At 44.3% G+C, this 17806-nt stretch overlaps 1 protein-coding gene across 4 annotated transcripts; it reads left to right on the top strand.

Moving 5' to 3' along the window:
• The first annotated feature begins 8 nt into the window (after window positions 1-8).
• LOC139540956 (MAU2 chromatid cohesion factor homolog) lies at window positions 9-7392 on the top strand. 4 transcript variants are annotated; one of them, XM_071345036.1, is made up of 19 exons: window positions 9-373; window positions 676-693; window positions 875-946; window positions 1065-1160; window positions 1283-1377; window positions 1538-1565; window positions 1735-1890; window positions 2073-2219; window positions 2355-2445; window positions 2562-2665; window positions 2850-2927; window positions 3061-3135; window positions 3242-3325; window positions 3407-3456; window positions 3636-3713; window positions 3829-3940; window positions 5736-5826; window positions 5945-6072; window positions 6233-7392. In XM_071345036.1, exons 1-19 carry the CDS (start codon window positions 140-142, stop codon window positions 6305-6307), a joined length of 1812 nt encoding a protein of 603 aa, XP_071201137.1. In that variant the 5' UTR covers window positions 9-139; the 3' UTR covers window positions 6308-7392. The 4 variants fall into 4 exon arrangements, with proteins under 4 accessions (XP_071201137.1, XP_071201139.1, XP_071201138.1 ...); XM_071345038.1 differs by having other exon boundaries at window positions 3061-3126; XM_071345037.1 differs by having other exon boundaries at window positions 875-940.
• The last annotated feature ends 10414 nt before the right edge of the window (window positions 7393-17806 follow it).

The following is a 17806-nucleotide window of genomic DNA, read 5'->3' on the forward strand; positions in this document are numbered from 1 at the left end:
TTGTTTTGGACTACAAGTCCCATAGACATTTTCAAACCGAACATTGGACTCCACGCGAAATCACGCGAGGGTGACACAGCACTCAGTTTTTTTTTTGACACAGCGTTCAGTACTTGTTGTTGTTGTTGTTTTCGGGAAAATGGCGTCCAACGTAGAGGCCCCGGAGTCGTGGTACCTCGCCCTCCTTGGCTTTGCAGAACATTTCCGCACCTCAAGTCCACCCAAAATTCGTTTGTGTGTGCATTGTCTTCAAGCGGTTTTCCAGTTTAAACCTCCGCAAAGGGTGGAGGCCAGAACTCACCTTCAACTCGGCTCGGTTCTCTATCATCATACGAAGAACAGCGAGCTGGCGCGGAGCCACTTGGAGAAAGCGGTGAGGGAGAGTTTAGGAAAGCTCGATGATGGAACCAGAGATGCGTTGATCGAGGCCTTGAATAGTGAAATGGGAACAGTAATAAGTTCGATAACTAGCTTTAAAGCCTGGCTTTCTGGTATCAGTCATAGGTATTTGGACTCAGAAGATAATTTGTTAGCATGATAGCCTAGCCGGCAGGCCTGCGCATCTTTCACTCGTTCAATGTGTTAGAAGTTGCTACTACTGTTGCTTGCTTTGACTGCATGCAACATTGTACTGTATTTTGTCTCTAACATCTCCTCTTTTCTATTTTTTTTTAGTGGTTAATATCACAACAAGTATCCTTTTCAATGCTATGGTTTCAACGCCAACACTACAGTAACTAGCATTACAATGTCGTGCAATTCTGCAGAACATTTCTCAGTTCTGTGTTTGCTGTTCCATCTGGTATATTATGTCTCGATAGTAAAATTCTGTATTAAATGTCAATTAAGGGGTATCCTTAACAGAATATCTCAGATCCCACAATTTGAAGATGTTAAATTTGAAGCAGCAAGTCTTTTGTCAGAACTCTATTGTCAGCAGGTACCGGTAAATAAAGCTAAAATACATTTCCTGCTTTTGCAATGTCTGGAGACCCATTTTGACAAACATGTTTTCATTCAAGTGTAAGGTCGAGTAGTTTTGATTCTATATTTGTTGTGTTCAGAATCTGGTAGATTCTGCAAAGCCTTTACTGCGAAAGGCAATCCAGATCTCACAGCAAACTCCCTATTGGCACTGTCGCCTGCTGTTTCAACTAGCGGTATGTTGTACTGTAAGATGTACTGCAAATTCTGACTGAATTGACTTGTCTCTTTTGGATGTTTGATTGTAAGCCTTTACATTGCAGTGCATTGAATGTGTCTTCTTTTTTTCATTTATCAGCAACTGCACACTCTGGAGAAAGACCTTGTGTCTGCCTGTGACCTCCTAGGGGTTGGTGCTGAGTATGCCAGAGTGGTGGGCTCGGAATACACCAGGTACCGTAACCTTGCTGCGCTGAACTATTTACTTTTTCTGTCCACATTTAATAATCAGTTAAACAAGATACAGTAGATGTTATGTTAAACATGCCCTCCAGTGAACTTAATGAAAACATTTTTATAACGGTCGGCTGAGTATGCAATGTGTGTTTCTCAGGGCGCTGTTCCTCCTGAGTAAAGGAATGGTAAGTCTCAAATTATTTTATGAAAATGCTGAATTTTGTATCTGTCATTTGTGTTTTAGTAAATATTAACAGATATCTTAAGTATGCAATGCACTTATATCATGGGTATAAACTAATATTTTGCACTGGAGAATCTATACCGTAATGTTCTGTTTATCCTGTGTATCAGCTCCTACTGATGGAGAGGAAGCTGGGGGAGGTGCACCCTCTGCTCACGCTGTGCGGGACGATTGTGGAGAACTGGCAGGGAAACCCCATCCAGAAAGAGTCTCTCAGGGTATTTTTCCTGGTGCTGCAGGTCACACACTACCTGGATGCCGGACAGGTAAAGACTCCTGTCAGGCTGGATCGAAACCACCGATGCACTAACTGTGGTCCACAAGGGCAATAACACCCAAGATTGTAGTCATGCACCCCTGGACAAGATAGCCTATATGCTTTCCCACTCATTTGTAGTTTAGTTGAAACAGCTTCACTGGTATTGACCACCTCCATGTTATGTTGCAGGTGAAGAGTGTGAAGCCCTGTCTTAAGCAGCTGCAGCAGTGCATCCAGACGATCTCTACACTCCATGATGATGAGATCCTGCCCAGTAACCCTGCTGACCTCTTCCACTGGCTGCCCAAGGAACACATGTGTGTTCTCGTCTACCTGGTGAGCCCCATATTTTCCCTTCTCATCTGATACCTGAGGACTGATTCCCCTGAGACACTGGTGCAGATCTGAAAGGATTGGATAGGTAAAAGCAACATGTTACATGGTAATAACCTTGTTCTCTATATGTTCCAGGTGACTGTCATGCACTCCATGCAAGCAGGGTATTTGGAGAAGGCACAGAAATACACAGACAAAGCACTCATGCAGCTTGAGAAACTAAAAAGTAAGTGATTTGAAGCCCACATGTGTCACCTCTTTCCTGTACTACTATCAAAATCATCTCTTTAACACCCACTGTTGTCTAAAACGTCTTGTCCCCCCCCCCCCCCCTTATTTCAGTGCTGGACAGCAGTCCCATCCTTTCAACGTTCCAGGTCATTCTGCTGGAGCACATCATCATGTGTCGGCTAGTCACTGGTCACAAGGCTACTGCATTACAAGAGGTAATGTAGAAGCTTCCATGGACCAATCTTATTTCTGTTTTACTCATTCACTCTGAACATAAACACTGTGCGAAGTTACAGTGGAATGTTTAAAAGTTCAATCAAAGTAGCTACTGGAATATATGATGGGCAATTTCATGCCCATTGACCGTTGAGATGATGACTTTCTCTCTCCATATCCCAGATCTCCCAGGTCTGCCAACTGTGCCAACAGTCCCCCAGGTTATTCACCAATCACGCTGCCCAACTCCACACTCTACTAGTAAGTATTTGAAACCTTCACCCAGAATACATACCCTCAATTCACTATTTTGAATAACAGTTTACCACCCACTTCTCTAACTGGAACTCTAAAACTCCCTTCTTTTAACTTTATATGCTGTTCCATTTTTCAGGGCCTGTATTGCATATCTGTCAACTGTATGGACAACGCAGAGGCACAGTTCACCGCCGCTTTGCGGGTAAGTGACGTAAGTCGTAACGCTAAACTTATTATACGAGTTCTCTCTGCATGTGTTCAATATGTATTACATTGTCACGTTTTGGATAGTAAGTTAATCTCTGTTTCCTTTCCAGCTAACCACACACCAGGAGCTGTGGGCGTTCATTGTGACAAACCTGGCCAGCGTCTACATCAGGGAAGGAAACAGACACCAGGAGGTTAGTAGACACACACACACATAATGCATTTTTACTCAAAATAAAGTATTGTCAACTGTATTAACCTTGTTTCTTTTAAAGCTCTACAGTCTCCTTGAGAGGATAAACCCTGATCACAACTTTCCTGTGAGGTGTGTAAACACGTATTGCATAACACAGAGATTTTAATGGTTGCTCAATTTTGTTTTGTAATCCAAACACATTCTCAGAGCCAAATACCTTGTTTTTTTAAGGCTAAGAATGCAGCCCGTTGCTGAGATGGTGTATTTGACTACAAGCTGACGGACTTGTTTGTTTGATTGTGTTGCAGCTCTCACTGTCTCCGCGCTGCAGCTTTCTACATCCGAGGACTCCTGTCCTTCTTCCAAGGACGCTACAACGAGGCCAAGTGAGTCTCCCCCACCTCCTCTTTTACTGAGTTGCTGAGAAGTGTCCCATAAGTCCTCAAATTTTATGTGGGAATTGAGGAAATAAGTAATTTCATAATGATATTCTTATTGCAGACGGTTCCTTAGAGAAACTCTGAAGATGTCAAACGCGGAGGACCTGAATAGACTGACAGCCTGCTCACTGGTTCTGCTAGGCCATATATTCTATGTACTGGGAAACCACAGGGTAAGATCACTCCACAATGGATATTTTGCGAGGAACATCTACCCTGCCCCATTACAAAAATGATGTATGGGTCCATAGCTTACTGTATAGTATACATTTTATTCAACGTGTGCGGGAAAAAGTATTTGTGTATGTACAGTTGAAGTCGGAAGTTTACATTCACTTAGGTTGGAGTCATTAAAACTTGTTTTTCAACCACTCCACAAATGTCTTGTTAACAAGCTATAGTTTTGGCAAGTCGGTTAGGACAGCTACTTTGTGCATGTCATTTTTCCAACAATTGTTTACAGACAGATTATTTCACTTATAATTCACTGTATCACAATTCCAGTGGGTCAGAAGTCTCGGTTGACTGTGCCTTTAAAAAGCTTGGAAAATTCCAGAAAATTATGTCATGGCTTTAGAAGCTTCTGATGGGCTAATTGGCACCATTTGAGTCAATTGGAAGTGTACCTGTGGATGTATTTCAAGGCCTACCTTCAAACTCAGTGCCTCTTTGCTTGACATCATGGGAAAATCAAAAGAAATCAGCCAAGACCTCAGAAAAAAAAATTGTAGACATTCACAAGTCTGGTTCATCCTTGGGAGCAATTTCCAAACCCCTGAAGGTACCACGTTCATCTGTACAAACAATAATACGCAAGTATAAACGCCATGGGACCACGCAGCCGTCATGCCGCTCAGGAAGAAGACGCGTTCTGTCTCCTAGAGATGAACGTACTTTGGTGTGAAAAGTGCAAATCAATCCCAGAACAACAGCAAAGGACCTTGTGAAGATGCTGAAGGAAACAGGTACAATAGTATCTATATCCACAGTAAAACGAGTCCTATATCGACATAACCTGAAAGGCCGCTCAGCAAGGAAGAAGCCACCGCTCCAAAACCGCCATAAAAAAGCCAGATTACGGTTTGCAACTGCACATGGGGACAAAGATCGTACTTTTTGGAGAAGTGTCCTCTGGTCTGATGAAACAAAAATAGAACTGTTTGGCCATAATGACCATCGTTATGTTTGGAGGAAAAAGGGGAGCCTTGCAAAACGAGGAACACCATCCCAACCGTGAAGCATGGGGGTGGCAGCATCATGTTGTGGGGGTGTTTTGCTGCAGGAGGAACTGGTGCACTTCACAAAATAGATGGCATCGTGAGGAAGGAAAATCATGTGGATATATTGAAGCAACATCTCAAGACATCAGTGAGGAAGTTAAAGCTTGGTCGCAAATGGGTCTTCCAAATGGACAATGACCTCAAGCATACTTCCAAAGTTGTGGCAAAATAGCTTAAGGACAACAAAGTCAAGGTATTGGGGTGGCCATCACAAAGCCCTGACCTCAATCCTATAGAAAATCTGTGGGCAGAACTGAAAAAGTGTGTGTGAGCAAGGAGGCTGACAAACCTGACTCCGTTACACCAGCTCTGTCAGGAGGAATGGGCCAAAATTCACCCAACCTATTGTGTGAAGCTTGTGGAAGGCTATCTGAAACGTTTGACCCAAGTTAAACAATTTAAAGGCAATACTACCAAATACTAATTGAGTGTATGTAAACTTCTGACCCACTGGGAATGTGATGAAAGAAATAAAAGTTGAAATAAATCATTCTCTCTACTATTATTCTGACATTTCACATTCTTAAAATAAAGTGGTGATCCTAACTGGCCTAAGTCAGGGAATTTTTACTCGGATTAAATGTCAGGAATTGTGAAAAACTGAGTTTAAATGTATTTGACTAAGGTGTATGTAAACTTCTGACTTCAACTGTAGCTTGCGTAACAATATGTTTTTGTTTTTCTCTAGGAAAGCAACAACATGGTGGTTCCAGCGATGCAGCTGGCCAGCAAGATCCCTGACATGTCTGTCCAGCTGTGGTCCTCGGCCCTTTTAAAAGGTACGTCCCTACCTGTGCATTTCTTTTGTCTTTGGATTGAGCTTCAATGCTCCCTACTAAGCTTAAAGTATCTGATGTAGGTTTCCTTGACCATGCTATTTTTGTCTTGTCCCTGTAGATCTGAACAAGGCTCTGGGAAACACCATAGATGCCCATGAAGCTGCTCAGATGCACCAGAACTTCTCCCAGCAGCTTCTCCAGGACCACATTGCTGCCTGCAGCCTCCCCGAACACAACCTAATCAGCGTACATATCAATTTATCTTTGTTAACTTTTTATCTTTAATTATTACTGGCGTAAAAGTTGTGTATTGTAAATAGATAATATAGGTTGTTTAGCTGTGTTTCTGTTGTCTGTCTGGCTCAGATGGGTAATTAACAATATTAATCTCTCTTCTCTGTGACAGTGGACGGACGGCCCACCACCTGGGCAGTTTCAAGCCCAGAACGGCCCGACAACCAGCCTGGCCAGCCTGCTATGAACACATCATACACATGCATACGAGAGAGCGAGAGAAAATTGACAACACACAAGGGCTACCATTCTTCTAGCCTCAAAAAGATGTCTATAATTCAACTATCGTTTCTTTACGTCTTTTGAAAATTAGAGGGGTACTGGGAAAACATAGTAGCAGTTATACGATTAATTTATTAATGTTGATATTTTTGTAACTTTAGCAAAATATTTGACCGCTTTTCTTTGTATGACTGCCATTTTTCCTATGCATGGAAGTTACTGGTGTTGATTAACTCTACAACTGTTGCTAATCATTTGCTGAGGATTTTCACAGCTAGTCATTGTTTTGTAGCACCACATCCACGTGAATTAGTGTAGGTACACTTGGCATTACTTCTCATGTATTGAACCAGCAACATGTTTTGTTTCATGTTAAGTTTGGACTTGAATGTTAAATTGGTAGTGTTGAGATAAAGGGTTTGAATATGTTCCTGAAAGAGTGCAAGAGAGAATAGTGAAAGAGTCAGAATGTTCATTAGTGCAGTTACTTAATGGACCAGCAGGTGTCCCCTTTGAGCTGTGATTTGATAAACCTGCTTTGAGAGAGGAATATTTTTTGTAACATTTGATGTTAACACCGATTTGCCCATTTTGAAGATGCATCACAAACACAACTATTATTGGATATACATATGAATTGTAGTTCATTTATTGAGTTCCATAGATCATGAAGATGGAAATTTTTTGAACATACAAGAAACTTTTGGATAAAGAAAGTCAATGTATTACTTTTTGTTATGTTATAATTTGTCTTTATAGTTCTAGTTAAAGGTTTTCTTTACAATACATTGTATACATATGCCACATGGGAAACCTTTATTGTACAGTGACATTTTATAAAGTAAATGTAGTCAAGTGTGTAATGTATTTTAACTACCAGAATCACATGTAGAAATCCAACTCAATGCTTGATATTTAAGTCAATCTATATGGACACATCAGAAGCTTGAGTATTTGCCATATTCTATCCAATGCCTATGTTTTTATTGCTTATATTGTTTTTCAATATTTTTAGGGACAAAGTCTGAATAAATGTGGTATTTGCAACCATTTTGTGTTGTTTCAAATTTAAAAAATGTATTTGTCACGTGCCGAATACAACAGGTGTAGTAGCCCTCTAAGTGAAATGCTTACTTACAAGCCCTTAACCAACAATGCAGTTTTAAGAAAAATACCTAAAGAAAGAAAAGTTACAAATATTTAAAGAGCAGCAGTAAAATAACAATAGCGAAGCTATATACAGGATGTACCGGTTAGTCGAGGTAATTGAGGTAATATGTACATGTAGGTAGAGTTATTAAAGTGGCTATGCATAGATAATAACAGAGAGTAGCAGCAGCGTATGGGGGGGAGGAAGCTTGGCCCCAGTGATGTACTGGGCTGTATGCACTACCCTCTGTTTGAGAATGTTTGTCCGTGGCTGATTTTATAATCTTAAATTTATCATGACTTTTCCCATGAACATGTAGTGAAATGCATGCATATGATTTTATACCATGATAACTATTTATGAAAGACATGTCAACATGAGTCATAGGTGAGTGCAATTCAACCCCTGAATTAATTAATTGTAAATTATTGACCCCAATACCCTGTAAAACAACACATTTCACTGCACCTACTGTATGTGACAAAAAACACATCTTTAACTTCATGCATAATGGTCAGTTGTGCTGTGTGTGCAGTGCACCAAGAATAAAGTCAAATGGGAGCAATGAAATAGAATGATTAAATAGGCCTAAGAAATTTACAGAAAAACTGATGCTTCTTTTGCACCATTTGAAATTTGCACCGTGTGTGGCCAAGACCTTTCAAGTCTCAAGTTTTAATGTCACATGCAAAAGTACAGTGAAATGCCTTTCTTCTTGCAAGCTCTAATCAATAACAATGTAATACTAAAAATAACATAAGATAGAACAAAAACACACAAAAAATTGAAATAATAAGAACACAAGAAAGTAAGTAAGTATATATATACAGGGTCAGTCAGTTCCAGTACCTTATTTACAATGTGCAGTCTACTGGAGTGATACATTTTTTACTGCAGTTTATTTTAGTAATACTTTCTTAACACTTTTTTTCTTACATTGCATTGTTGGTTAAGAGCTTGTAAGTAAGCATTTCACTGCAAGGTGTTGTATTCGGCGCATGTGACGAAAGACATTTGATTCGATGTATATTGGTAAGGACTAGGCCATAACCGACTGAGGAGGAGGTAATTCAGTAATTATCTGTACAATTAACAGTATTTATTAAAGTATGATATGAATTCAATGCACCTTAAAACAGTCCAGTAGCAGGTTTGCAATGTAGTAGGTGTTTAGTAAGACAGAGAATTATTGTTTCAGTGATACACCCATTCTGTATTATAACTTAGATTTATACTTTGATTCATCTCTAGATGCGCAACAGGACTTTAGCTCCAGTGATGAAGAAAGGACATTTTCTGCTATTTCTGTTGGTATTTGTGTGTATCCTTCTAAAACAACACACTTATCTCCTTGTGGAATTGAAGCCATTTCAGAAGATGATATGTATGTTTTGGATGATTTGCCACCATTCCATGTAAAGTGTTCCTAAGATTTCTGACTATTCAAATATGCAACTGAGCTGTTCTCGTCTATTGATGTTCTGTATTATGCCATGTTTGGGTTTTGTGTGGACCCCAGCAAGAGTAGCTGCTCCTTCAGCATCAGCTAATGGGGACCCTAATAAAATACTAAAATGCTAATACTATCATCTCACCAGTTATTTTCTACCATAAAAAAATATGTACTGTGTCTGTACAAATAGGTCTATCTTGAAATCATTGCTCCTTCATTGCAGAGCCATGTCAGGCCAGAGAGTCAAAGGAGGTGGTGGCGGACCATCCTGCCTCTCAAATCAAATCAAATTTTATTTGTCACATGCTTCCTAAACAACAGGTGTAGACCAACAGTGAAATGCTTACTTAAGGGCCCTTCCCAACAATGCAGAGACAAAGAAAATAGAGAAATAATAGAAAAGTAAAGCACCTCATAATAAAAGTACTAATAAATACACAATGAGTAATGATAACTTGGTTATATACGGCGGCACCATTACCGAGTTGATGTGCAGGGCCACAAGTTCATTGTGGTAGATATGTACAGTACATATAACTAGGAACAATAATAAATAGTATCAGCCTATGTGACTTCAAAAAAGTTAGTGCAAAAAGGGACAATGCAGATAGTCTGGGTAGCTATTTGGTGAACTATTTAACTAACTATGTAGCAGTCTTATGGCTTGGTGGTGGAAGCTGTTCGGGTTCCTGTTGGTTCCAGACTTGGTACATCGGTACCGTTTGCTGTGCGGTAGCAGAGAGAACAGTCTATGATTTGGATGGCTGGAGTAGGGCCTTCCTCTGACATCGCCTGTTATAGAGGTCCTGGATGGCTGGGAGCTTGACCCAAGTGATGTACTGGGCCGTATGCATTACCCTCTGTAGTGTATTGCGGTCGGATGCCAAGCAGTTGCCATACTAAGCGGTGATGCTGCCAGTCAAGATGCTCTCAATGGTGCAGCTGTAGAACTTTCTAAGGGCCCATGCAAAATCTTTTCAACATCCTGAGGGGGAAGAGGCATTGTCGGGCACTCTTCACAACTGTGTTGGTATGTGTGTGGACGATGATAAATCCTTAGTGATGTGGACACTGAGGAGCTTGAAGCTCTCAACCCACTCCACTACAGCCCTGTTGATGTGAATGGGGGCTTGTTCTGCCCTCCATTTCCTGTAGTCCACGATCAGCTCCTTTGTCTTGCTGACGATGAATGAGAGGTTGTTGTCCTGGAAACACACTGCCAGGTCTCTGACCTGCTCCCAATAGGCTGTCTCATCGTCGTCAGTGATCCAAACTTTATGACAGTGTTGGAGTTGTGCATGGCCAAACATTCTTGGGTGAATAGGGAGTACAGGATGGGGGTGGCTCATCAGGAAGTCAAGGATCCAGTTGCAGAGGGAGGTGTTCAGTCCCAGAGTCTTTAGCTTAGTAATGAGCTTGGAGGGCACTATGGTGTTGAACGCTGAGCTGTAGTCAATGAACACAATTTTCACATAAGTGTTCCTCTGGTCCACGTGGGAAAGGGCAATGTGGAGTGCAATAAATATTGCGTCATCTGTGAATCTGTTGGGGCAGGGTGTCTGGGATGATGGTGTTGATGTGAGCCATGACCAGCCTTTCAAAGCATTTCATGGCTCCAGATGTGAGTGCTAGTAGGCGATAGTAATTTAGGGAGGTTACCTTGGCGTTCTTGGACACAGGAACTATGGTGGTCTGCTTGAAACGTAGGTATTACGGACTGTGTCAGAGAGAGGTTGAAAATGTCAGTGAAGACACTTGCCAGCTGGTCAGCGCATGCTCTGAGTACGCTTCCTGGTAATCCATCTTGCCCTGTGGCCTGGTGAATGTTGACCTGTTTAACGCTCTTACTCACATCGGCTAAGGACAGCATGATCACAAAGTCATCCGGAACAGCTGGTGCGCTCATGCATGGTTCAGTGTGGCTTACCTCGAAGTGAGCATAGAAGACATTTAGCTTGTCTGGTCGAGATTTCTTATCAGTGTCCGGATTAGCGTCCCGCTCCTTGAAAGTGGCAGCTCTAGCCTTTAGCTCAGCACGGATGTTGCCTGTAATCCATGGCCTCTGGTTGGGATATATACATAAGGTCACTGTGGGGATAACGCGTCGATGCATTTATTAATAAAGCCGGTGACTAATGTGATAAACTCCTCAATGAATCCCTGAACAGTCCTGTAGCTTAGTATCCGCTTCATTGGACCACTTCCATATTGAGTGCGTCACTGGTACTTCCAGATTGAGTTTTTGCTTGTAAACAGGAATAAGGAGGATAGAGTTATGGCCAGATTTGCCAAATGGGGGGCGAGGGAGAGATTTGTATGCGTTTCTGTGTGTGGAGTAAAGGTGGTCTAGAGTTTCTTCGCCACAGGTGACATGCTGGTAGAAATGAGGTAAAATGGATTACAGTTTCACTGCATTAAAATCACTGGCCACTAGGATAGCCACCTCTGAATGTTTGCTTATGGACCGCCCTATGTTTTCTTATTGCCCTATACAGCTCGCTGAGTGTGGTATTAATGCCAGCATCGGTTTGTGGTGGTAAATAGACAGCTACAAAAAATATAGATGAAAACTCTCTTGGTAAATAGTATTGTCTACAACTTATTGTCTACAACCTCAAGACTTCCTTAATATTAGAGATTGAGCACCAGGTGTTTTTAACAAAGAGACACACACCTCCCCCTTGAGCTTACCCAACGCTTCCGTTCTGTCTGGCCAATGCATAAAAAAACAGCTTGATGCATATTATCCATGTCCTTGTTCAGCCACAACTAAGAGAAACATAGGATATTTCAGTTCTTCAGGTTCTGTTAGGATAGGATAGCCTTGAACGGCGCTCATCCAGTTTGTTCTCCAGTGATACGTTCGCCAATAGAATGGAGGGTAGAGGCGGTTTATGCACTCACCAACATATTTTTGCGCTGTTCTGATGTACAGAAGTTATTTTCGGTCATAGGAAACGATGGCAGAAACCTTATTTTCAAAAAAGTTACAATCAGTGCAAAAAAAATAAGAAAATAGCAGAAGCCCTTAAAAAGACTGCTATCCATTGCAGCAACACTCCTGTTCCCTCCTGTTCAAGCGCTGGGGACAAGGCTACTGTCCTGTGCTCATAGCCAGGAAGTACAGGAGATACATGTTGAGGGAGGTGAAAACTCCTCTAAGAGTGTCAAGACATCCCTCAATAAACCGGTGAGGTTTCAATCAAATGTATTTATAAAGCCGTTTTTATATCAGCAGACGTCACAAAGTGCTTATACAGAAACCCAGCCTAAATCCCCAAAAAGAACAAGTAAAGCAGATGTAGAAGCACAGTGGCTAGGAAAAACTCCCTAGAAAGGCAGGAACCAAGGAAGAAAAGAGGAACCAGGCTCTGAGGGTTGGCCAGTCCTTTTCTGGCTGTGCCGGGTGGACATTATAAGAGTACGTGGCCATTAAAGCCAGATCGTTCTTCAAGATGTTCAAACGTTCATAGATGACCATCAAGGTCAAATAATAATCACAGTGGTTGTAGAGGGTGTAACAGGTCAGTACCTCAGGAGTAAATGTCAGTTGGTTTTTCATAGCCGAGCATTCAGAGATTGAGACAGCAGGTGCGTTAGAGAGGGAGGGAAAGGGAGAGAGAGGGTCGAAAACAGCAGGTCCAGGACAAGGTAGAACGTCTGGTGAACAGTTTAGGGTTCCATAGCAAAAGGGCAAAGCAGCAGAAACTGGATCAGCAGCACGGCCAGGTGGACTGGGGACGGGGCCTGGAGTCGTCAGGCCAGGTAGTCCTGAGGCATGGTACTAGGGCTTAGGTCCTCTGAGAGAGAAGAGAGAGACGAGAGAATTAGAGGGAGCATACTTAAGTTCCCACAGTACACCAGATAAGACAGGAGATTTACACCAAATCGGACAGACTGACTCTAGCCCCCCGGCACATAGACTATTGCAGCATGGATACTGGAGACTGAGACAGGGGTTAGTCGGGACACTGTGGCACCGTCCTACGATACCCCCGTACAAAGCACAGCCCCCACACCGCTAGAAGGATATCAACAGACCACCGACTTACTACCCTGAGACAAGGTGGAGTATAGCCCACGAAGATCTCCCCCAGCTGGAAGGTTTGGAGGCCATTTTCATGAATGTGTTGAGAAATACAGGATAAAAAAACTTGAGTGGCTCCATTGATCATACGTCCTGGCAGTTCTGTGCAGACTCAGGACAACTGAGTTTTGGAGAAATACGCATATTCAAAGAGGAGTCTGTAAAGATGCTGCTCTGAGAAGGGACCAATATTCTCATACTAGATACCTCTGTTTCATGTGATGCTGCTGCCCCAGGATGAGATACAGTTAGAGCAGTCTGCCTCCTCTATCACCAAGGAGGCCCACAAGCAGTCTGCCTGTATCATGAGGAGGCGAAGGAGCAGTTTTCCACCATTGCTGAGCAGATCCAAAATCAACCTGCCTCCTCAGCATCATCCTTTCACAATACTGATGGCAAGGCTGCCTCTTCTGTCCAAAGCCAGAAAGCAGAGGGAAGTGACAAGTCTTCCCTCAATAAACAGGTGACATTTAATCTACTACACTTACAGTGGGTGGACAAACATTAATTAAATGTGGCCCGTACAAATATTAGATGTTTTATGTGATGTTGCTGCCTCAGCAGTCTGATTAGGAGTCTCTTCAGAGTATTTCTATGGGCATCCAGGAGCAGCCAACTAGTGTGATCTTAGTGTGAGTAAAGATCCAACAAGACAAGCCCCAGCTGCCACATTAATGCTAGATACCTTTGTTTCATGTGATGTTGCTACATCAGGAATCTAATGAGAAGTCTGTCCCTGTCGTTGAGGCCCAGAAGCAGTCTGCCTCCTCTAGGAGCAATCGTCCTCTTCCACCTTCTCTGACTTCTTTGCCTCAACCAGGTACAGTGTGAAGAACAGGCCCATGACAAGGACCCCCATTCCCTTCCATCCCTCAGGACACGGGTGAGAATCATTTTTATATGATTGTTTTAATGTGAGTAAAGATGCTCTAAGAGTGGCCACATACTGATACTAAAATATCTATGTTTCATCTGGTGCTGCTTCCCCAGGAGTAAATGCAGAGAAAGGAATCTACCTCTATCATTAAGGAGACGTGTGAGAAGTCTGCCTCATTTATTGCTAACGAGGTCCAGCAACAGCCTGCCCCCTCCACATACTCTGCCTTTACCAGCTAAAAAAAAGTATGCTGAGGAAGGGAACAAGTCATCTAGGTCCCTTGCACATCCATCCCATGGGGAGGATTCCCGAGATGGCTGCACTGAGAGAGGCTCTGAAGAAAAGGGGGGCAGCTAGCTGTTCTACAGGCATCACTGGACAAGGAGCATTGCACAAGCATAAAGCTTCAAATAGCTTCAGACCTCAAGATTGAGCAGAGCAAGATCAAGAAGCAAGAGACTGAGAAGCTGGAGCTGAGCGCAGGAACAGAGTAATCTCTTGCCTTCTCTTATGCTGAAGGCTGACCAACTGGCCTCTGAACTGGCAGAGGAACACGGCAGGAGCCAGATGCTAAAGTTAGACGTCGAGGCTGCCCTCGATGAGCAGCAAGAACCTCTGGTGTCCATCTGAGGCAGGCCATGGTGATAGAGCTACTTCATCTGCAGATAAAGCTCAAAGTGAACAGTTAAAAGAGAGAGCCGAAAGAGAGAGAGAGCCGAGAGAGAGAGAGAGATCTTCGAAAAGCGAGATCAGAGCTCCCAAGTGCAGGACCTGAGGGTTAAAGTGAAAGCCTTCCTGGAGGTCAATGCAGAAATTAGCCTGAGCGCTGTCAGAATGACCTCTAATCTATCAGAGGAAAAGATCAGGACACAGAAGCTCCAGGCTGACCTTGAGGCTTACCTCGAGGCTGCCCTCTCCAAGCATTAGATTGTGCTGGAGGAGCGTCAAGAGACCAAAGCGGTCTGCAGTGACTTGGAGGGGGCTGTGGCCTCAGAGATGGTCAAGGCTGAGAAATTCCATTAATTTTGCAAAAGAGAGTGACCTAACTTCCAGCCTGCAGGCCGAGAGCAGTCGCTGCCACCGCCTATTAGTGGAAGGTGAGGCCATGGTCAAGGAGCTGAAGTCAGCTTTGGACACAGTGAAGGTCCACAGTGCTCAGCTGAGTGAGAGGCTGCAGACAGAAAGCTCAGCATGTGAGGCTCAGAAGTCGCAGCACCAAGCCCTGATGTTGCAGCACCAAGCCCTAATGTTGCAGCACCAAGCCCTGATGTCGCAGCACCAAGCCCTGATGTCGCAGCACCAAGCCCTGATGTCACAGCACCAAGCCCTGACGTTGCAGCACCAAACCGTCAGCACCAACCACTGGAAGTTAATCACCAGGCGCTAGAGGGGGAGCTTCAGGAGCTCCTCTCGGATCATCACAACCTCCTCGCTGAATACCAGGAGTTAATGTCTGAACATAAAACCATGGTCTCTGAACATGAAACCCTCCAAGCACAGCCTGCAGTCTAAGCTCCAGGACGTTGGGTTAGAGTACCAGGGCCTCCAGACCAAGCTCCATACTCTGACAAGTGAGTAATGAGTCATGTAGACAAAGAGCAAGGCCTTAAAGTCGCCTTGAAGTGCAAGAGCCTCTACTCTGACCACCATTTTCTGATCTTGGTACACAAGGCTGTCATCTCACAGCAGCAGTCATCTCACAGCTTCAGGAGCTGCACCATAAGCTGCAGTGGCAGCAGCAGCAGCACTGCAGAGTAGCTGCAGCCCTCTCAGAGGACTCGCATAACCTGTATAAAGTGCTGCAGATGATGCATGACCAGCTGACAGAGTGCTGGGTTAAATGCAGAACAGTGAAATTGGTTTACAAGGACACTATGGGAGGATTCTGGGAGACAGGAGACTGTGCCAAACATTATTATTGTCCCACTAAGGAAGAGGAGGAAAGGCATGCCAGGAAAAGGGCAGAGGCATCTTTGTTTCAGGGTACACTGTGGCTGCTGGACCACAGAGAGAAGAACAAAGAAAAAGGCAGCTAAAGAGATATGAACACTCGCAATAACTGTTCCAAAGACGCTGGGCCAAAGGAACCAGAACTGTCTGGCCCCAGTGAGGAATGGGAGGAAAGAAATGCCAGGATGAAGGCCAAGTTGCGCGCACGACCCACGTGGAGTTCCAGGTCTCAGGCAGCCTCTGGAACTGCCGATCTGCGGCCAACAAGGCAGAGTTCATCTCAGCCTATGCTTCCCTCCAGTCCCTCGACTTCTTGGCACTGACGGAAACATGGATTACCACTGATAACACTGCTACTCCTACTGCTCTCTCCTCGTCTGCCCACGTGTTCTCGCACACCCCGAGAGCTTCTGGTCAGCGGGGTGGTGGCACTGGGATCCTCATCTCTCCCAAGTGGACATTCTCTCTTTCTCCCCTGACCCATCTGTCTATCGCCTCCTTTGAATTCCATGCTGTCACAGTTACCAGCCCTTTCAAGCTTAACATCCTTATCATTTATCGCCCTCCAGGTTCCCTTGGAGAGTTCATCAATGAGCTTGACGCCCTGATAAGTTCCTTTCCTGAGGATGGCTCACCTCTCACAGTTCTGGGTGACTTTAACCTCCCCACGTCTACCTTTGACTCATTCCTCTCTGCCTCCTTCTTTCCACTCCTCTGCTCTTTTGACCTCACCCTCTCACCTTCCCCCCCTACTCACAAGGCAGGCAATACGCTTGACCTCATCTTTACTAGATGCTGTTCTTCCACTAATCTCATTGCAACTCCCCTCCAAGTCTCCGACCACTACCTTGTATCCTTTTCCCTCTCGCTCTCATCCAACACTTCCCACACTGCCCCTACTCGGATGGTATCGCGCCGTCCCAACCTTCGCTCTCTCTCCCCCGCTACTCTCTCCTCTTCCATCCTATCATCTCTTCCCTCTGCTCAAACCTTCTCCAACCTATCTCCTGATTCTGCCTCCTCAACCCTCCTCTCCTCCCTTTCTGCATCCTTTGACTCTCTATGTCCCCTATCCTCCAGGCCGGCTCGGTCCTCCCCTCCTGCTCCGTGGCTCGACGACTCATTGCGAGCTCACAGAACAGGGCTCCGGGCAGCCGAGCGGAAATGGAGGAAAACTCGCCTCCCTGCGGACCTGGCATCCTTTCACTCCCTCCTCTCTACATTCTCCTCTTCTGTCTCTGCTGCTAAAGCCAATTTTTACCACTCTAAATTCCAAGCATCTGCCTCTAACCCTAGGAAGCTCTTTGCCACCTTCTCCTCCCTCCTGAATCCTCCTCCCCCTCCTCCCCCCTCCTCCCTCTCTGCTGATGACTTCGTCAACCATTTTGAAAAGAAGGTCGACGACATCCGATCCTCGTTTGCTAAGTCAAACGACACCGCTGGTTCTGCTCACACTGCCCTACCCTGTGCTTTGACCTCTTTCTCCCCTCTCTCTCCAGATGAAATCTCGCGTCTTGTGACGGCCGGCCGCCCAACAACCTGCCCGCTTGACCCTATCCCCTCCTCTCTTCTCCAGACCATTTCCGGAGACCTTCTCCCTTACCTCACCTCGCTCATCAACTCATCCTTGACCGCTGGCTACGTCCCTTCCGTCTTCAAGAGAGCGAGAGTTGCACCCCTTCTGAAAAAACCTACACTCGATCCCTCCGATGTCAACAACTACAGACCAGTATCCCTTCTTTCTTTTCTCTCCAAAACTCTTGAACGTGCCGTCCTTGGCCAGCTCTCCTGCTATCTCTCTCAGAATGACCTTCTTGATCCAAATCAGTCAGGTTTCAAGACTAGTCATTCAACTGAGACTGCTCTTCTCTGTGTCACGGAGGCGCTCCGCACTGCTAAAGCTAACTCTCTCTCCTCTGCTCTCATCCTTCTAGACCTATCGGCTGC

Source organism: Salvelinus alpinus, chromosome 16 (genome assembly GCF_045679555.1).
Source record: "Salvelinus alpinus chromosome 16, SLU_Salpinus.1, whole genome shotgun sequence".
In the NCBI taxonomy this organism is placed as follows: domain Eukaryota; kingdom Metazoa; phylum Chordata; class Actinopteri; order Salmoniformes; family Salmonidae; genus Salvelinus; species Salvelinus alpinus.

Excerpts from the sequence above, each read along its gene's own strand:
- LOC139540956 (XM_071345036.1), top strand. The coding sequence starts at position 140 with ATGGCGTCCAACGTAGAGGCCCCGGAGTCGTGGTACCTCGCCCTCCTT. Across the intron at positions 947-1,064 it reads TCTATTGTCAGCAGGTACCG|AATCTGGTAGATTCTGCAAA; the intron begins GTAAATAAAGCT and ends TGTTGTGTTCAG. Across the intron at positions 3,136-3,241 it reads CCGCTTTGCGGGTAAGTGAC|CTAACCACACACCAGGAGCT; the intron begins GTAAGTCGTAAC and ends TTTCCTTTCCAG.